The sequence below is a fragment of the Mobula hypostoma genome, chromosome 7 (genome assembly GCF_963921235.1).
Source record: "Mobula hypostoma chromosome 7, sMobHyp1.1, whole genome shotgun sequence".
Lineage (NCBI taxonomy): Eukaryota > Metazoa > Chordata > Chondrichthyes > Myliobatiformes > Myliobatidae > Mobula > Mobula hypostoma.
The window spans coordinates 128,756,228-128,778,256 of record NC_086103.1 but is presented as its reverse complement, the minus strand read 5'-3'; the positions used below and the strand labels follow the sequence as shown (position 1 = coordinate 128,778,256).

Genomic DNA, 22,029 nt, shown 5'->3' with positions numbered 1-22,029 from the left:
TGCTTATCAACCATGTACTATCTCCCGCCATACTCTTGGGAGGAGCTGCCTGCACTGCTGAGTTACTCCAGCAGTGTGTCTTTAGCTCCACAGTTTTCTTTGTGATGATTAGCTTTTCTTGCTCTTCCATCCCTCATTTTAATATACTTGTTCACTTCTTTATTTCTTCACTCAAAGAAGAGCTGAGATGAAAATCCAAGCTGTTATGTTGGCTTATTTGTTCTCTCACACGTGTTAACTGAATTTCATTTTTTAAAGTCTGATAATCTACTTGACTCGTGTGGATTGTAAAACCAGACAGATTATCTTGGTTTGATCCTAGATAACTCCTGGATGCTCACAACTGATGTTACTTTTGAGACACAATTGCAGATAAAGGGAGATGTTCTGAGAAGTTAAAATACAAGACAGCATTGGCAACTAACGTGGCCAATGGTGATGTCCTACAGACAGTTCATGAAACTACCACTTCTTCTTTTAGATGTGCTTGTACTGTTAAACTGCAATTGGAGCCTGAAATGTTCATTGGGATGATGTGTTTTTGGGCTGACTGAGCAATCTAGTGGTTTTGCTGTCTCTGGGGGATTTCAGCGAGCTTGAGAGTGGAGTGTGCAGCCTTAAGAAGGAGCGCAAACCCATGATCCTAATGATTGAAGAGCTGAGCAAGACTGAAATTGACGAGGACGGGAGCAGAAGGCCAGCGAGTGTTTAGCCCAGTCTGCCTGCATTCACCCGTCTTCCTCTCCCTCTCACTTGCTGCTGCCAGAAGAAGGGGCAGGAGTCTTCCTCACACTGCAAGGGTTGATCAGTGCGGCTCTTGGCTGCAGACTCGTTTTGGAGGACTCTATGGTTCACATCACATGTGTTTCTGGTTTCCGGTTATTCTTTTCTTGCTACTTTTGCGTGATTTGTTTGGGGCACTTCAGTGCAGACTGGCTCTGCGCCCCGCAGTCAATGAACGATTCATTGCTAAACTGAACTGAACACTCTTAGACCGTTTCAAGGATTCTGCGGTTTGACATTTAATATTCTGTATGTTATTCGCTCGCTCTTTGCCGTTTGCGCGACATGTTCGTTTTTTCATGTGTTGGTGTTTGATGTTTTCTTTGAATGGGTTTGGTGGTGTTTCCTTCTTTCATGGCTGCCTATGTGAGGGTGAATCTGAGGATTGTCTACTGTATACAGTACATACTTTCATAATAAATGTACTTTGAATCTTTGAGAATTTGTTTTTGAGCTGGATTGGAGTGTTGGTTGACCACTGGTGACCTTGGGCCATTTGAATAATAAACCCCTTAATTTTATGGACAATATACAGGGAGTCAGACAGGTATTGCATCTTAACTCACAGGACTAAACTTTCAAGATCATCTTATAAGATGAAGTCACTCAGTGAAGTGGAAACACCATGCAGAGCCTAGTTCTGATAAAGCTTTACTGGGTCTCCATCACCAATCCTGATCTATATCTAGAGTCTGACAAAGTTGTGGATCCAAAAATTGTCACTGAAAATCAAAAAAAAAAATGCCTGCAGTTGCTGGAAATCAAAACTAAAACAGAAGCTGCTGTAAGCAGTCATCATTCAGTGGCAGGAGAAACAAAGTCAATGTTCCCGAACAAACTAGTTTCTGAAGAGTGATCTGACTGAACCATTAACTCTTGTTGTTCTCCTTTAACAGACACTACCACCTGCTGAATACTTTCAGCATTTCCTGCTTTTATTTGTGTTCCCTAAGGTTTTGGAAAAAAAAACCTTGATCTCAAGGAGATGATTCAAAGATTCAAAAGATTCAAGGTTTCAAAGTAGATTTATTATCAAAGTATGTAAACAGAATACAAGTCTGAGATTCGTCCTGCCGCAGGCAGCCACAAAACAAAGAAACGCCATGGAATCCAACGGGTGAAAGAAAGAATAAATTGCGTAAACACCAAAAGCAAGCAGACAACACATAGAACATCAAACAACAAACCAAGAGTGCAGCAGCACTACTGCAGGCCGCAGGGCAAAGTATTCTTAGCTGAGTCACGCCAGAATTCGTTGATCGCCCGATCAAACCACTCAAAAACAGCAAAAAAAAAGAGCAACTAGAATCCAGAAACACATGCAACATGAACCTTAAAGTCCCCACAAAATGAGTCCACAGCCTTGCAACAAGGATCCCAAGACTCCTGTACTTTCCTCTTACAGCAGTGGGCGAGATGGAGAGGAAGAACAACCACACTAAGGCAGACAGCACTGAACACCCAACACACATCAAAGTTGCTGGTGAATGCAGCAGGCCAGGCAGCATCTCTGGCAGCATCTCTAGGAAGAGGTACAGTCGACGTTTCAGGCCGAGACCCTTCGTCAGGACTGTCTGCTGCGTTCACCAGCAAGTTTGATGTGTGTTGCTTGAATTTCCAGCATCTGCAGAATTCCTCGTGTTAGCACTGAACACCTGCCTGTCTTTTGCTCTCATCCTCACTGACTTCAACATAAATCATTTTATCTTATTTCAACAAATTGGGGGCAACTAGATTGAAGCATCCAATATGGAGGGCCTCAAATCTCTTTTTTCTCTAACCTACCATCCAGGTCAATTCATGACGATTCCAAAGAGCAAGGTGTGACAGCAGCAGCTACGGAAGAAACTTCTGACTTTCATAACGCGAGATGTCCACTGTCAATTATCCAAGTGTTTTTGTTCGTATTTCCGTGCAGTTTTTAAGAGCTGCGTTTATTTTGGGAGGGTATTTCAGGATTGAAGGATGTCCATTTAGAACAGAGATGTGGAGACATTGCTTTAGTCAGAGGGTGGTAAATCTGTGGAATTTGTTGCCACGAGCAGCTGTGTAGGTCAAGTCATTGGATGCATTTAAGACGGAGATAGATAGGTTCTTGATTAGCCAGGGCATCAGAAGGTATGGGATGAAGGCAGGGGAGTGGGGATGACTGGAAGAATTGGATCAGCCCATGATTGAATGGGCCAAATGGCCTACTTCTGCTCCTATATCTTATGATCTTATGTATTCATCAATTGCTAATTTGAGATGGAGTCTTACAGTTACCAATTTTACTTCACTTCCTGTAGTAACAACGGCACAAATTGGGCAATAACTGGGAGAAAATTGCAGGCCTAGCAGTTTAATTACATGTCATTGACTAGTACTAAACAATGTTTATGAACAGTTGAGGTATGCATAATTGAAATGCCATTGTTGAAATGTTTTGGATAAACGTGTTAATAGCTACATCGCTGCAAGCATAACAATTTTAAGCAAATGCATTTTTTCTGTACACACTGTAGGTTGAGTTGCATTTTCCTTTGGTATATACAAAATAAACCTACCAATTCAATCTTCCAATTTTATTTTCATAAAACATTCAAAGATAAACCTGTGACATTACACTAAGGTGCTCATTAGCTGTGTTTGCTGGATACATTAAGAATGATTTTAAATTATTGTTATACAGAATATTGTTATACTAAATTATTCTCATACAGAATAGAAAGAGGCTCTTTTGCCCATCAATACCCTCAGTTTATTCTCAACACCTATATACACTAATCCTAATTTTTTCTCCCTTGTTTCATTAACTCCCCTTCTCTCCCATTCCCCTGACACCAATCTACACTGGGGACAGTTTTCAGCGGCCAGTTACCCTGGCAGCCACCGTATCTTTGGGATGTGGAAGAAGTTAGAGCATCCAGGGAAACTCATGTCATATCTAGAATGTGCAAACTCCTCAAGGTAAGATTTGAACTTGGTTCTATAGAAGCTGTGAGGCAGCAGTGACAACCCACTCTTTGTCCTTCCAGTGGAAGGACACTTCAATCATGCACTATATATATGCCATATGACTAGTACTTGTTGCACCACTTGAAAGAATAATGTTAACAATAATTTACCATAATAACCATACACAATGGTGTTGTAGACCTATTAATTTCTTTTTAAAAAGTAACTTATGGAGTATCTTTCACTTGTGAAATGTACAAAATATTATACACTGTTCAACAGCATTTCCATATTCTTCTCAGCTTATTTCTTCTACAAATTTTGTAAATTATGCTCTTAAAATGCTTTTCTTTGGCTGGTGGTATTTGCTCGTTCCATGAAGAAAATGTTCAAATTTCTTCACATTTTATTGCTTTAAAATGTTAAAAAACTATGTTCTATAAACTCTTGTCAAACTTGGTTATAGAATATTAATACATTTAATTTTGACTTTGCATTCTAGTTTTTGCCCCTTTCCTTTCAGCCCTGATAAGACCATATGACCATAAGACATAGGAGCAGAATTGGCCTGTTTGTTCTTTGGGTCTGCTCCGCAATTTCATCATGGCTGATCCATTTCCCTCTCAATCCCATTCTCCTGCCTTCTCCCCTATCCTTTCATGCCCTGACTAATCAGGAATTTATCAACCTCAACCTTAAATACACCCAATAAATTGGCCTCCATAGCTGCCTGTGGCAATGGATTCCACAGATTCACCATCCACTGGCTAAAGAAACTCCTCCTCATCTCCATTCTAAATGTACATCCCTCTTTTCTGAGGCTATGTTCTCTGATCCTAGACTACCCGACTATAGTAAACATCATCTCCACACCCATTCTCTCTAGGCCTTTCAGCATTTTATAGGTTTCAATGTGATCCCTCCTCATTCTTCTAAATTCCAGTGGGTACAGGTCCAGAGCCAACAAATGCTCCTCATATGATAAGTTTTTCATTCCAAGAATTGTGTACTTCCGCCACCTCCAACGGGATCCCACCACTAAGCACATCTACCGCCCCCCCCGGCTTTCCGCAGGGATCGCTCCCTACGCGACTCCCTTGTCCATTCGTCCCCCCATCCCTCCCCACTCATCTCCCTCCTGGCACTTATCCTTGTAAGTGGAACAAGTGCTACACATGCCCTTACACTTCCTCCCTTACCACCATTCAGGGCCCCAGACAGTCCTTCCAGGTGAGGCAACACTTCACCTGTGAGTTGGCTGGGGTGATATACTGCGTCCGGTGCTCCCGATGTGGCCTTCTATATATTGGCGAGACCCAACGCAGACTGGGAGATTGTTTTGCTGAACACCTACGCTCTGTCCACCAGAGAAAGCAGGATCTCCCAGTGGCCGCACATTTTAATTCCACATCCCATTCCCATTCTGATATGTCTATCCACGACCTCCTCTACTGTAAAGATGAAGCCACACTCAGGTTGGAGGAACAACACCTTATATTCCGTCTGGGTAGCCTCCAACCTGATGGCATGAACACTGACTTCTCTAACTTCCGCTAATGCCCCACCTCCCCCCCCGTACGCCATCCATTATTTATTTATATACACACATTCTTTCTCTCTCTCTCTTTTTTCTCCCCCTGTCCCTCTGACTATACCCCTTGCCCATCCTCTGGCATTCCCCGCCCCCCTTTTCCTTCTCCCTGGGCCTCCTGTCCCATGATCCTCTCGTATCCCCTTTGCCAATCACCTGTCCAGCTCTTGGCTCCATCCCTCCCCCTCCTGTCTTCTCCTATCATTTTGGATCTCCCCCTCCCCCTCCCACTTTCAAATCTCTTACTAGCTCTTCTTTCAGTTAGTCCTAACGAAGGGTCTCGGCCTGAAACGTCGACTGCACCTCTTCCTAGAGATGCTGCCTGGCCTGCTGTGTTCACCAGCAACTTTGATGTGTGATTGTTTTCCTGAACCTCTTTTGAACCCTCTCCAATGTCACCACATCCTTTCTTAGATTAGTGGCCCAAAACTGCTCACAATACTCCAAGTGAGGCCTCACCAGCACTTTATAAAGCTTCGGCATTACATCCTTGTTTTTATGAAGAGTCCCGAAAAAGAGTCTCAGCCTGAAATGATGACTGTTTCTTCACTTCCACAGATACTGCCTGATGTGCTAAGCTCCTCCAGCACTTTGTGCCTGTTTGCATCGAGCTTCCTTGATCCTATTCCAACCAAATTACTGACCAGCCATATCCTCATTTTGATTTCAAATTGGTTAATCTTGCTAAACATATTCTTTTTTCAGAAAAGGGAAAGTATCTATCAGTCATCTGCAAGCCTCTCACCTCCCCTACCACTGATCTCCCCTAACTATCCAGTGTATCTTGTGAGGCATATTGTGGTAGGGCTTCCTTGCTATAAAAGCCACAAAATAAATTGAGGTAGTACTGCCGACAACAGCACCTCCGGATGAGCTTAACACATTCTTCGCACGTTTTGAATAGGAGAGGGTTGGAATGTCACCACCCACCCTGACAGCTTTACAGTCACTGTTGCTGACGCAAGATCACTGGTCTAGTGAGCGAAGCTGCAGAAAGCTGAATGTTATCCCTGACTGTGCCCTTAGATCTGTACAGATCAGCTGGCAGAGGTATTTGGAGAAATTTTTAACCTCTCCCTGCTTCGATGAGGTTCTTTAGGTTCAATTATCATTCAGCCAAATGAAACAGTCAAATTCCTCCAGGCCAAGGTACAAAACACATTACCAAAAGCACAATGAACATCTGAACACTAAAGACCCTATATTAGACTACTCACAAAATGTTGGAGGCATATGAATCCTGATGAAAGATCTCGGCCTGAAACGTTGACTTTGCACAGATGCTGCCAGTCCTGCTGAGTTCCTCCAGCATTTTGTGTGTGTTGCTTGGGATCTCTTGCATTTAGTTAGGCTACTGTTGATTGACAACAGGTCTAGCTATGATACAATTATTCTAAATAAAGTCATCTCCAAACTCCTGAACCTGGAACTCAACAGCTCCCTTTGCATCTGTGCCTTTGACTTTCTGACCAACAGACCTCAATCAGTTAGGATGGACAGCACCATCTCTCCCATGATCATCTTCAATAGCGGTGCCCCACAAGTCTGTGCTCTCAGCCCCTACTCTACTCCTTTTACATTCCGTTCTAACTCCATCTACAGCTTTGCAGAGGATAATATTGCAGTCAGTCACTTCTCAAACAATGATGTACAGAAGGAGAAAGAGAGCCAAGTGACACTGTGTCATGACACCAACATTCCCCTCAATGTCAGCAAAATAAACGAGATGGTCATCGACTTCAGGAAGGGGAGAGCAGCAATTGCTCCAACAGTGCTGAGGTGGAAAGGGCTGAGAACTCCAAGTTCCTAGGGGCCTGGCCTAGTCCAACCACATTGATGCCACGGCCAAGAAAGCACACTGCTGACTCTATTTCATCAGAGGTTAAAGAAATTTGGCATGCCTCTTTGACCTTCTCCAATTTTGAATTGATGCACCATAGAAAGCATCCTATTTCAACGCATATGCCTTGGTATGGCAACTGCTCTGCCGTGACTAGAACAAACTGCAGAGGGTTGTGGACAGCTCAGCATATTGGAGAAACCAGTCTTCCACCATGGACGCTGGCTACACTTTGAGCTGCCTCGGGAAAGCAGGTAGCATGATCTGAGAGCCCATCGAACCTGGCCATCCCCTCCTTTCTCTCCTCCCATCAGACACAAGATACAAAAGCCTGAATCCACTTAGAACCAGGCTCAAGGACAGCTTCTATCCCAATTCCTTAAGACTATCAATCAGTTCTCTAGTATTTTAAGATGCAACTGATCTCACAATCTACCTCATTATAACCTTGAACCTTATTATCTACCTGTACTGCACTTTCACTTTCTCTGTAAATGTAACACTTTATTCTACACTCTGTTGTTGTTTAACCACAATGCGCTGCTGTAATGAATTGATCTTTATGAATGGTAAGCTAAACATGTTTTTCACTGGAACTTGGTACCTGTGACAATAATAAACCAATTAACCAGATTCAAACGTAAATGTCCTGCTGGCTTATTTCTCATGATAGTAATCTAAACTCTGACATTTTTTTGTGTTTTTCCTTTTCTAATCTCCACGCTGGCCCTTAGCTACATCACTAGAAAATACTGTTAACTTCCACATATACATTGCAGCCACTCAGTTTTACTTCGCCCTCATAACTCCAGCTAAATTTAGTGAGTTTAATATCCCATGTAGGTTAGACAGTGATTATCCTCAGCTAAATATTGGGAATACCAAAGTGATTAGTTTTGGTTTCCAAGCCACCAGTACCATCTAATGTGACATTGGACTCCAACATGAGCTTCTGATAGACCCACTCCATCATTACTGCTTCCAATTTCCACTTGTCTCATGTCTGACTCTATTTCAACCTTATTCTCTTGTTACCTCCATTCTAATGCAATTCTGGCTGGCCTTGAACATTTAACTTCACACACTCGCTTGACCATGAAATTCTGCTGCTTGCGTCTTAGTTTGGATCAACACTCTCTGTTGACCTAAATCAGCTTTATGATATGCAAAGCCTTGATACTAAATTTTTTGGAATTAAAATTCTCTGTTTTAAGCCTCTCCAGGACCTCGTCTCTGCTTTTCTCTGTAGCAATACTCTCAGGTCCATTTTATCTATGTTACTCCAGTCCTGCTCTATGAAACAGCTCAACTGTAGTTCCTCACCCACAATTCAACTCTTCAGCTATCAAGGTTATCAACTTCAGGAATCTTTTACTTAAGTCTATGTCTGCCTTTTCTTCTTTTAAACAGTCTCTTCAATCTGCTCTGCTAATTTCTGTGTATGTCATTATCAAGTTTTGTTTGATAAGTTTCCTGCGAAGCAGCTATAAATAGATTAATGACACTATATGTACATCAAAGGGTGACGGTGATATTACTACCTCCCACATTAAGTAAAAGGTTTATTTCGACTTGGCACAAGGAAATGGTTTGACTGGGTTTCCTGAAAACAGAATTTGTGCTGCCTATAAATTAGATTACTGCAATCAAGTTATTGTGCCAGTCTGCTGCATCACCCAGTCAACAGACATTCAAAAGTTATTTTCCATAATCTGTAAAAGCCAGGTGGCCAAGGCCAACGGAATTTACTTGTTGACCATGTTAATTATCTGAAAAACCTGAATGAAAACACACTGCCCTGCCATGAATGGCTGTGTTTACCCATTCTGTTCTAGATAATTCTTTCATTCGTCTTTATCTTAGATACAAGATAAAATTGTGGATTATTAATTAACAGAGCACCTCGAGAGAATCACTGAATGAAATATTTGCAGTTTGAAATGAACTTGTTGACAAATTCTTCACAAGTGACGGCCCATTGGCGCAGTTAGTAGCGTTTCTGCCTTACAGCTCTAATAAGCTAGCTACAGTACTGACCTACGGTGTTGTCTAAAAGGAGTTTGCTTATGCTGCCTTGAACTGTGTGATTTTCCTCTAAGTGCTTCGATTTTTTCCCACTCCCAAAGAAGCACAGGTTGTTAGGTTAATTGATCATTGTAATTTGACAACAGTTTGTGTTCAAGAAAGTTTTCTCAATAGATATAGGTCCCAATTAGAGGGAGCACAAAACAGTGTCTTTTCTTCGGGAATGAATCAGAGCAGGTGGCAGAAGTGTGTTTAGGAGAACACTATGGAACAAGTAATCATAATTACGGAGAAGGGTAGGACTGGTCCTAAGGTTAAGGTTCTAAATTGGAGGAAGACCAAATGTGAAGGCAGCAAAAGGGATCTGGCAGGAGTGGATTAAGGTCGGTTGTTTTCCAGCAAAGACATGTTTATTAAGTGGGAGGCCTTCAAAAGTGAAGTACTAAGAAAGTTGAATCTGTATGTTCCTGTTAGAATAAAAGACAAGGCTAACAGGCTTAGGGAACCTTGATTATTCAGGGTTATTGAGGCAATGGTAAAGGAAGGAGGCGCATATCAGGTAGAGGAAGATAGGATCAAATGAGACACTAAAGGAGTATAAGAAATGCAAGAGAACACTTAAGAGAGAAATCAGGAGTTCTAAAACACAACGAGATTGCTCTGTCAGACAAGGTGAAAGAGAATCCCAGGGGCTCTTATAGCTATATCAAGAGCAAAAGGACAGCAAGTGATAAAATTGATCCTCTATGCATGGAATTGAAAGAGCTAGGGGAGATCTTAAATGAAGTATTTGCATCTGTATTTACTTGGGAGACAAGACACAGTTCTAGAGCTGACACAAAGGAGCAGTGAGGTGATGGACCGTATTCGGATTAGACAAGAGGAGGTGCTTGTTGTCTTGAGGTGAATTAGGGTGGGTAAATCCTCAGGCCTGACAAGGTATCTCCTCGGAACTTGTTGAAATCCAGTGCAGGAATTGCAGTGGCTTAATCTGGTGAGGTGTTGGAGGACTGGAGGGTAGCTAATGTTGTTCCATTGTTCAAGAAAGGCTCTAAAAATAAGTCAGGAAATTACAGGCCAGTGAGTCTGATGTCAATCATGGGTAAATTATTGCAAGGTATTTTAAGAGATGGGACACATAAATATTTGGATTGATGGGACCTGATTAGGGATAGTCAACATGGTTTGTGTGTGGCAGGTCAGAGCTATACAATCTTAAGAGTGTTTTTAAAGGAGGTTACCAAGAATGTTGATGAAGGAAAGGCAATGGATATTCTCTACATGGACTTTAGCAAGGCCTTTGACAAAGTCCACATGGGAGGCTGGTCCAGAAGGTTAAGTCGCCTGGCATTCAGGGTGAATTAGTAAACTGGAATCAATATTGGCTAAGCGAAAGAAGCCAAAGAGTGGCAGCAGATAGTTGTCTCTCTGACTGGAGGCCTGTGATTAGTGGTGTGCCTAAGGGATTGGGCCTGGGTTTATTGTTGTTTATCATCTATACTAATGATTTGGATGTTAATGGTGTAAACTGAATCAGCAAGTTTGCAGGTGACACCAAGACTGGGAGTGTAGTGTACAGCCAGGAAGGCTATCAAAGTTTACGAAGTGATCTGGATCAACTGGGAAAACGGGCTGAAAAACGGAAGATGGATTTTAATGCAATCAAGTGTAAGGTGTTGCACTTTGGGTGGACGAATCAGGGTATGACTTACCATAATGAGAGGTAGGGCTCTGAGGTGGACGGGACAACAAAGGGCCTGGGAATACAGGTCAACAATTACTTGAAAATAGCATCATAGGTTGTTAGGGATGTAGAGATGGATTTTGGCACATTGGTCATCATACATTAAAATAATGACTCCAGAGGTTGGGATGTTACATTGAAATTGTATAAGACACTGGTGAGACCAAATTTGTAGTATTGTGCAGTGCGGGTCACCTATCTGCAGGAAAGTTATCAGTAACATTGAAAGAATGCAGAGTTGCAAGACTTGAGCACCTGAGTTACAATGGAAGGCTGAATAGGTTTGAACTTTATTCAATGGAGCACAAGAGAATGAGTGGAGATCTTACGGCGCTATACAAAATTATGAGGCTTACAGATAGGGTAGATGAGTAGACTCATCTCATGAACTTTGAAGTTGTTTCTGTTTGAATGAAGAGGTTTGCTAATAAAGCATACCCAGCTGATCAAGCTGCTCGGTCATGGAACAAGCAGATCCTGATCTCTGCAGTGCCTATGGATCCTGATCAGAGATGATCGAGCCAATTCATTAGCAACTGGGTCTCTCAAGCAGAAATCTGATGGTTTAAACCTACTCCAGACAGATTTTTAAAAAATAAAATCAACTTTGTTCATAACAAAAAATACAAGAATAAACTGTTCAATGTCTCATCATTCTTTACATACAATGCATGGTCAAGGCTTTTCATACAGTTCTCTTACACATTAATAGTATTGGTACCACTCACGGCACTCTGGGATAGTAAACAATAATTGAGGGGCTTCCTCTTCAATAGGAGAAGAACCCTTCACCATGGTCCTTCTCCACTAAGCCCTTGCATTGGTTGCACCGAGCTTCAGTTCGCCTCGCATTATGTACACCTGCAGCCTGGAATATTCTTGCGCTACTTATTTGATTTAACTATTATATATTTACTCTAATTCACTTTTTCCTCTGTTATACTGTATTGCATTGTACTGCTGCCACAAAGACAACAAATTCCACGATATATGCTGGTGATATTAAACCTGATTCTGAATCACATCCAATCACCAAAATTTTAGCCTAACTTAATAGCTTTCTTCCTTTGGCATAATTTAGAGAGCACTTTATATAAAATAATGTGGAAAATCCCATGCCTGAGGGGAAATGGAGTTTTTTAATGCTTCTATTACAGCTGGTGAAAAGTAATTTCCTTTGCAGATTCCGTTTAATATGGGAAAATTTAATAGATTTATTCATAATTAAACAGTTAAGATCAAATATCCCTGATCTAACCAAATCTGTCTTAAGATGGTTATTAAAAAAAACACACTGTCAGAAGATTAGGAAAGGAATAACTTTTATGTCCATCAATCCAAACCAAAATGAAATCATGACCTGCACTTACCTTTTGTCCAATATATTAGTAATTCTTGAAATTAAGTTGCCTGTGTTACTATTTTTGAGGAAAAATTTCATTGTTAAGGAGTGATTGCTTCTTTCTGCTGATTAGTTCTCTGTAGTTTCAACTCCATAGTATTTATTTACATTACTTGGCTGTTGCCTGGCCTCTAGATAGCTTTCTTCTTACTCCTAGAGATTGTGGCAATTTGACCTAATATTATAAAAGAATCACAACTAAATCAGTTGGAAGTCTTGCCAACTTCTTCTAACCTTTTGTTGACTCAAGCATCTTTGTCCAATGAAGACTTTGAAATCATGTGTGATCTTTCAGTTTGATGATGTACAAATGTAGAGAAAGAGGACTGGTCCTGTTGCACCTCAATGATCTTAAAGGGTGGCAGGACGCACTCTGCGGAACAATAATGTTCTGTACCGGCACTCTGTAATGTGGAATCCACTTAAGAATGGAGGTAATTACCCTAAATTTGATAAATTAATAATCAATATCTAATTACTTCTAAACAAAATTGTCTTGGGTATTACTAACCAAGCCCACCAGCTACCTGGTGTTGTGAGTTTCTAATGCAAGGAATTGTGACAAATCATTTATCTTTAATTCATGGAATTCCCTTGCTGTTGTCAACTCTGTAGCCAATCAGTGAAAGCTCACCCCTAGGATTTGTTGAATGCTGATAAAGTTTTGTTTACAAGCCAATGTACGTGGTTCTAACCCTTCATTTATCATAAGGAATTCTATTTGTCTCTTGGACTATATCCCTGTTGTTTTATTGTATAATTTTATAAGAACAAATGGATAATTGAATGATCTGGATCATAAAATATTTAGATATCCTTCAGTAAACTGTTAAGTGTCACTTATCAATGGTGGAAGCCATTTAACCATAGTTAAAGAGCCACTACCCTCTGAGCAGATGAAAGCTGCATTAATGGTGCCTGGTGTCAAACCTCCCATCGATCAGTATCCTAACAGCGTGAAGGTTACAAAACAAACAGTAAGGATGTATTTCTAGCTTGTATAAAATAGTTACTTTCTAAAAAATTGCTGTGAAATCAAGATCACAACTGAAGACAAAAGCAAAATGGAAAAAGTAAATTGAATCCAATGCATTACCAACAGCACAAACATTCAAGGCCTTTAAGCAGCCTATCTTGTAAAGCAGATATCTTAAAACTTTTGTTCAAGAACCCACTCCCATGAACAATATTAGGCTTAATCCTTAGCTTCATACAAACTCTTCTTATTGCCTCATACTTTGTGCAATGGCCTTTCCAGATTGTATAATCTAAATACATAGTACCATTTGGTCAAATTCCATCAAGTCTCTTCCCTATCTGTAACATAGATTTAAATTCACGTACCCCAGTTTTTAAATGGCATACCATCTTCCTCCAAAACCTTCCCATCCATGACACTGCTCAAACTTCTCTTAGATGTTACAATTTAACCCACATGTACCACTTCTGCTGCAGCTCATTCCACAGTCGCACTGCCCTCTGATTGAAGAAGCTTCCCCTCAGGTTCTCCTTAAATATTTCACCTTTCATCCTAAACTATGTTCTAGTCTCACCCAACCTGAGGGGAAAAACCCTACATGCATTCACCCTATCCATACCCGTTAGAGTTTCATATTCCTCTGCAAGATCTCCCCTCATTTTTTTTACACTCCGGGGGTAAAGTCCTAACCTATTCAGCCTTTCTCTATAACTCAGATCCTCAAGTCCTGGTTACATCCTTGTGAACTTTCCCTGCACTCTTCCACGCTTGTTGATGTTGTTCCTAATATCTGTCCTAATAACTCTTCACTAGAAATTACTGAGGGGAAAAAAACTCACCCTCAGTTGATAGGTTAACTGCTTGTTACAATATCAATTAGAAGCCCATTATACGCCTCTAAGGAAATTCCATTCCATTATATCAATGGAACTACATTTTGGAAGCAGAGTCCAACATACAGATACTGCCCTATGGAGCCAAGGGTAAGTTTTTTATCTCATTATGTATTGTTATCTAGTGTTAAATTTGATTGATAACATTCCAATGAAGCATCTTGAGATGCTTTACAATGTTACAGACAGCATATAATTGAAGTGAGGATTTCATATGGTGGGAAATTTCTAAAGCAATAGAAAAACCTGAATAATTTCATATCTTATATTTCTGTTCACAGCTATTTAATACTGACATCACTTCATGCTTATGATGAGAATGTTCTGCTCAGCCAGCAAGTGAAATATTATATTTCTGGATAGAGGACATGACAACTTCAGCTACTGACACAGCTGGTAGCCAAAAGTCACTCACTCCTCTGAAGACAAACAGCTTGTGATAATGCTAGCAAGAGAGAAATGTCTGTAGAGGAATCACAGGAAAGCAATACCTTTAGTACAGCTTAGCAATTCAATGCATTACAATGTAAGTGCATCACAAAATGTTAAAATGTAGAGATACAGTGTTTCTCTGTTTCCTCTCACTGGGCCTCCAGCTCCTGGCAAGGAGAAGTCAGCACAAAGTTCAAAAGAGAAAAGGGCCAATTTTGCACTCACCAAAGGACTTCAAAATTGGAAATGAACTTGTTTTCATTAACTGTGTTCAATTTAGAGTTTCAGACTCCTCTCTACACAATACTAGTTTGGAATGATTAGGGACAAAGCCTCTAAAGTCTGGAATAAGAAGTTGGATGCGTATCCACATCACAAAGGTAAACAAAATACACATTGGTTCAAAGTGTGACACCGTCCACTCATTACCAATTTACCGATTTTCTTCAGCTGTCACGTTTGGCTGTTAAGTTTTTGATATTTCATTTCAAAATGCAGTCTTTCCTTCAAAAGCCAAGGCACCAAAATGCTTGCAATATGTATCCATTTTTGCTTCAGATTTCAGTAAATGTAATGCTTCCATCAATAGCTTTAGCTAATTGTACTTGTGTATTTCAAATGAAATTACTTTTCTTCGAGTTGAAATTGAGGGTGTAATAATTCCTTCCCAGAAATTAATGAAAAAACTATAAATTTCTAATAATAGTAAATAATTTTGCATTTCTTTGGAGCTAACTTACTCATTCCAAGAAATTATTTCATATAGTAGCTGCACTTCATGTGCCAGATAATATTGCGTATTTCATTTACCTGTGTTCTCATCTGATTGATTAAAGCCACAGATTTGGCAAATGGATCGGACCCACTTGTTCATTTCCTCCTCTGTCTCCGCCACCAGATAGAACGTACGATCGATTGTTTTGATATCAAACACAAAACTGTCTTGGAACTCTTTCTTTTTGAATGTCAGCCCTGCGTCGACCTGCTCACAGAAGTGAAGGTCTATCACCCGGATTGGCTTTTTGGAATGGTCATTTTTGTAGTACTCCAGGACATCAGGGTCACCGCTCATCCGTCCACTCCGTAGAATGAACCAACGCTTCTTCCAGGTCTGAGAAATGAAAGGTAGAGGAAATGTTACAAAACAATACAAGCCAGTACTATGAACATGCTTTTCCATCTTCACTAATCTCAAGGCAGTCTTAAACATCTTAAACTATTTGTCTTTTGTTGATTTTTTAATATAACAATTATAGTGACCAGTTTTACAAATTTGTTTAAATGATGTGAAAAACGTAAGATGGAATGAAGAGGACCAGAAATTGAAACTGAATGTTGTGCCTGAATCGGACTGTGTATCTTCTGGTTACATGCCACAAAGTAGGGCCAGTGTGCTCTAGAAGCAAGTCATTACACGTCAGCTGGTTGAGAACAAATTTGCTGAAGAAACATAATAAAGACTAAATGATACCCAAAAAGATCCAATTAAAGAAGCTGAATAGATAATTTACCATACATCATTAGAGACTTAAGACTTTGATGAGAATAAATAGAATGGAAAGAAAAGAATGAGTATGAATCTGCAGAGGGGTTGCCAGGTCTAACCATAGTAAAGTCAAGAATAGACATCACATACAGCACAGAAACAGGCCCTTCAGCCCATTTGTTCCATGCCAAACTGTTTAAACTGCCTACTCCCATCGTCCTGCACTGGGACCATAGCCTTCCATACCCCTCACATCCATGTACCTATCAAAACTTCTCTTATATGCTGGAATCGAGCTTACATGCACCATTTGCACTGGCAGCTCTTTCCACATTCTCATTATCCTCTCACTGAAGAAGTTTCCCCTCATGTATCTCTTAAGCTTTTCACTTTCACCCTTAACCCATGACCTCTGGATGTAGTCTCACCCAACCTCAGTGTCAAAAGCCTGGCCTCAGTTCGTACTAACTCTTTAAATTCACCCTTTTTCCCTCTTTTTCGAGGTACCAGACAAAGTTGTCCTCTTAGTCCTTTATTATTTGATATTACATTAGAACCTTTTGCAATTGCTAGTCGAGAATCGCCTAACATTATTGGTATAACTCGTGGTTTAAAGTCTCATAAAGTATCGCTTTATGCTGATGACTTACTTTTATATATTTCTAATCCTCAAAAATCTATTCCTGCAGCTTTAGATTTATTAGCACAATTTAGTCTTTTTTAAGGGTATAAGTTAAATCTCAATAAGAGTGAACTTTTCCTGATTAATAAGCAAGTTCCCTTATATCAGAACCTGCCGTTTAAATTGGTTAATAATCATTTTTCATATCTTGGGATTAAAATTACCTGTAAACATAAGGATTTATTTAAGACTAATTTCCTACCCTTAATTGACCACATTACACAACTTTCATTTAAATAGTCTCCACTTTATCTAACTTTGATTGGTCGTATTAATGCTGTTAAGATGTTTATTCTGCCAAAATTTTTATATATATTTCAGGCATTACCGATTTTTGTTCCAAAATCCTTTTTTGACAAAGTTGACTCTAAAATTTCTTCATTTATTTGGCAAAATAAAAACCTGAGACTGGGTAGAATATATCTACAGAAAGCTAAGAGAGATGGGGGTTTGGCATTACCTAATTTTAGATTTTATTATTGGGCAATTAATATTCGACATATGAAATTTTGGTTACTTGACCAAGATACACTATCCATTCCTAAATGGGTAGTATTGGAATTACAATCTGCTCAAGGTTATGCACTTGGCTCCATTTTAGGTTCTTCTCTTCCTTTCGATTTGAAACGCCATAAAAAGGTTTGTAACCCAATAGTTAAACATACCTTACGCATCTGGTTTCAATTCAGAAAATTTTTTGATCTTAATCAATTTGGGCTAGCGATTCCTATTTTAGGCAACATATTCTTTCCCCCTTCCTCTATGGACTGTGCCTTTCAAATTTGGAAGACTAGTGGTATATCACGGTTTTTGGATTTATTTTTAGATGGCTCCCTTATGTCTTTTGAACAATTATCTAACAAATATAACTTACCAAGAATACATTTTTTTAGATATCTCCAAGTTAGAAATTTCCTAAGTACCATACTTTCTTCCTTTCCGGCGTTACCCCCTACATATATTTTAGATACTATAATTAACCTTAACCCATGTCAGAAAGGTGTAACGGCTATTATTTATAATACTATCATGAAACTTAGGAAAGCTCCATTCGATAAGATTAGGTCCAATTGGGAAAAGGAATTGGGCTTTACTATTTTGGCGGATGACTGGGCGCATATTTTACAACTAGTCAATACTTCCTTTATCTGTTCCAAACATTCCCTAATTCAATTTAAAGTTATTCATAGAGCACATATGTCTGAAGATAAATTAGCTCATTTTTATTCTCATATTAACCCTCTTTGTGATAGATGTCATGGGGAGATAGCTTCCTTAACTCATATATTTTGGTCCTGTTCCACTCTGGAAACTTTTTGGAAAGACATTTTTAATATTATCTCAAAGGTATTGAATACAGATATTTCTCCCCATCCTATTACTGCTATCTTTGGATTACCTAAAGCTTCCAGTAATCTTTCCCCTTCAGCCCATAGAATGATTGCATTTCTTACTTTAATGACGAAAAGATGTATTTTACAACATTGGAAGGAGATTAATGCCCCAACTACGTTTTTTTTGGTTTTCAAAAAATGATACTATGTTTAAATTTGGAAAAAATCAGAAGTAATCTTTATGATACTTCAATTAAATTTGAACAGACCTGAAGATCTTTTATTCAACATTTTCATTTAATGTAACTTTTTTTTCTCTTTGACCATATTTACATTCCCTTCTTGGTTTTTAACTGTTATTAATGGAGGTCGGGTTTGAGGACATGATCGTTCAAGTTATTTAGGTCTACTTGATACCCAGTTAGCCCATTGCTTTGCTTTGCTTTGCTTTTTAGGTTAGTTGCACGGTGGTTTTTTGGGGGGGATTTTTTTTTGGGTTTTTTCTTCTCTTTATTGATATATATGGAAAATTAGTATACTATTATATTACCTCGTTATTTTATAACTAAATTGCACTGTTTGTACTGTTTTTTATGTATTAATATCTCTTGTAAATTTATATCACAATCAGTGTATTAGTTTCTATATGTTTTACCTTTTGTGTACTAATTCAATAAAAAGATTTAAAAAGAAAGAAAGAAAAAAGCCTACTTGCATTTACCCTATCTGTTCTATTCAATTCCCCTTTCTATTCAATTTCCCTCCACTGTCTTCTGTGTTGGAGAACTCCACACTTCATCACTTTCTGGGTGAAGAACATTCTCTGTATTTTAATTCTAAACGTCTTACCCTGTACCCTGAGACTGTGACTCCTAGTTCTAGAGGGTATTTAACCAGTCATACAACCTATCCAAGCCTACCCATAAAGAAGATTCATGTTACAATTATCGATTTATTTTAGGGCATGGAAATTAACAGCCTGCAACAAGTATTTTTATTTGGTTTTGGCCAATATTTTAGCTGAGCAACTTAATTCATTTGTGTCTTAACTTCTTTCCTGTGGCAAAGAAAGCTTGTTTGAATAAATCTTTCCACACTTCCACTAGAAAACAAGCCAAAGAGTTGCCGTGACCCAGGCTTGATCTCTACCTCTGGTGCTATGTGGTGTTTGCACACTTTCCCCATGACTGGGTTCTCTCCAGGTGCATCAGCTTCCTCACATGTCCCAAAGGTGGATATTGGTAGGCTGCTTAGTCATTGTAAATTGCCTCAGTAAATACCCAATTGAATAAGGCTGGGCATTAAAAACAATAGGGACAGTGAAGAATGATTGTAAATGTGTATCTGATGGCTGATGCCCGCAGAGCCTTGTTTCAATGCTGTCTGTTTCTATGAAATTTCTCCCAAATTCTCCCCTCCCTGCCTCAGGGATAATTTTAGATAAACAATCCCTCAAGTTAATCAGACACAGTGACTTTTCTAGGAGTACAATTGTGTGCCACACTCTGCTCAACAATGACAACTTTGCCAAGGCAAAGCTACATTGCATTGCTTTGCAGGTATATTAGCATAAGGCCAAACATCATAACCTCTCCCTCAAATGAACACCATCAAGCTGTGTAATTGATCATTATTGATTTGTGACTGGAAAAGGGCACCCTCCTGCGTCTCTGAGGAGAGAGGATGCCAGGAAATGATTCTTATTTCAGATAACTGACAACACTTCAGTTTTATCAACTGGTCACATTGACCATCTTAATCTTCCCTAAGTGTAAAGGCATGTGACTAGTAGTCACACAATTCACTGAATTTGGATTAGTTCATTCTGAATTTAAGTATAACAAAGTACTTGCAAGCAAGCAGCGAGTGAGTTGGGTCTGGCTATAACTACCAAATGGTTATTGCAGAGACAGGAGATTAATGTTCAGTTAAAGTGACCATTGGCACCTACACACTCAAAATCCTGAATGCAATATGATGAATGCCCTGCAACCAGAATTGGCAGGGGTGAGGGAGAGACGTACTTCATGAGAAAGACTAAAACCAATGAGAAAGAGTGTGAATATCTGGATGCACAATAGTTATGGGCTCAACTTAGTTAAACAGGACTATAGTTTGTTACTAATGTGAGTTGCTTAAGAGCAGATGGAAGTTGATCAGCAGTAAAACTATTTCTGAAAGACAACACAAAAATCTCAAGACCAGATATTGAGCTTTTCTGCCACCAAACCCAGAAGAAATGGTTTAAATGCTACCTAATAAACTGGACAGTAGCTCTTCCTTGAAAAGGTGCTTCCAAGCCAAAAGGCATCTGCCACATTAAAAGGCACAACTCTAGAGATTCAAATGACAAACTCAGTGTTTACAAGTGTAATGCCCTGGGTAAGATTTCTACTGCTATGCTGTGAGGTATTTTTATTTTACCAGTTTTCTATAAAACCAGTGTATCCTGCTAGTAAGAGTGCTTTGGCTTGGACTAAAGATAAGGAGACATGTTGTCCAACTTAGAAATGTGGTGTCAGCCAATCTCGTTGTCCTGGTACATGTTGTAACCTTCTGCCCAGTGGAACATCCAAGAGTGCTGGAAGGGGGCAAATTTCTGAAGGACAGTAGCTTTGGGTTGTTTTTGGTGGGAGCTGTGGAGTGGGGCACAAGGGAAGGGGCCACAGAATGCCATTAGGAAGAGAACCCCTGTTGTAAGAAGTGCTTTGTGCAGATTAATAACTCGAAGAAGGAAGGGCCAACCCTCCTGAGAGGGCCAGTTCATTCAAGATGACCTTCGAGAGAAGTTCGGACTGTGGTGGGTGACTTCATGTAGACCCTGGGTTCAGCTCGTGCGTAAAGCAATATGCCCGCGACTCTCAAGAAATGAATTGAATTGAATTGACTTTATTTCTTACATCCTTCACATACATGAGGAGTAAAAATCTTTACGTTACATCTCCATCTAAATGTGCCATGTTCAATCATAGTCATTTATAATAATCTATAATAAATAGAACAGTCAATGTAATATAGAGTACACTCAAATCAGTGTGAGTTTATCAGTCTGATGGCCTGGTGGAAGAAGCTGTCCCGGAGCCTGTTGGTCCTGGGTTTTATGCTGCGGTACCGTTTCTCAGATGGCAGCAGCTGGAATAGATTGTGGTTGGGATGACCTGGGTCCCCAATGACCCTACAGGCCCTTTTTACACACCTGTCCTTGTAAACGTCCTGAATCGTGGGAAGTTCACAACTACAGATGTGCTGGGCTGTCCGCACTACTCTCTGCAGAATCCTGCGATTTAGTGGGGTACAATTCCCATTACCAGGCAGTGATGCAGCCAGTCAGGATGTTCTCAATTGTGCCCCTGTAGAAAGTTCTTAGGATCTGGGGGCCCATACCAAACTTCTTCAACTGTCTAAGGTGAAAGAGGCATTGTTGTGCGGTTTTCACCACACAGCTGGTGTGTACAGACCACGTGAGGTCCCCAGTGATGTGGAACTTGAAGCTGTTCACCCTCTCAACCCAGATCCACTGATGTCAATAGGGGTTAGCCTGTCTCCATTCCTCCTGTAATCCACAACCAGCTCCTTTGTTTTTGTGACATCGAGGGAGAGGTTGTTTTCTTGACACCACTGTGTCAGGGTGATGACTTCTTCCCTGTAGGCCACCTTGTGATTGTTTGAAATAAGGCTAATCAATGTAGTGTTGTTGGCAAATTTAATTAGCAGATTGGAGCTGTGGGTGGCGATACAGTCATGAGTATACAGGGAGTAAAGGAGGGGACTCAGTACTCAGCACTGAGGGGCTCCTGTACTGAGAGTCAGAGGTTTGGAGGTGAGGGAGCCCACTTTTACAACCTGCTGGCGATCTGACAGGAAGTCCAGGATCCAGCTGCCGAAGGCAGGGTGAAGGCCG

At 40.0% G+C, this 22,029-nt stretch overlaps 1 protein-coding gene across 4 annotated transcripts in view; it reads right to left on the bottom strand.

Annotated features, from left to right (window-relative positions):
• The window catches only part of gab2 (GRB2-associated binding protein 2), a 286,643-nt gene that overhangs the window by 86,055 nt on the left and 178,559 nt on the right, over window positions 1-22,029 (bottom strand). For all 4 annotated transcript variants that reach the window (XM_063052852.1, XM_063052850.1, XM_063052851.1 and 1 more), the window contains one exon: window positions 15,437-15,737. In XM_063052852.1, coding sequence (XP_062908922.1) covers window positions 15,437-15,737 — 301 coding nt within the window. The remainder of the gene's footprint in view (window positions 1-15,436; window positions 15,738-22,029) is intronic.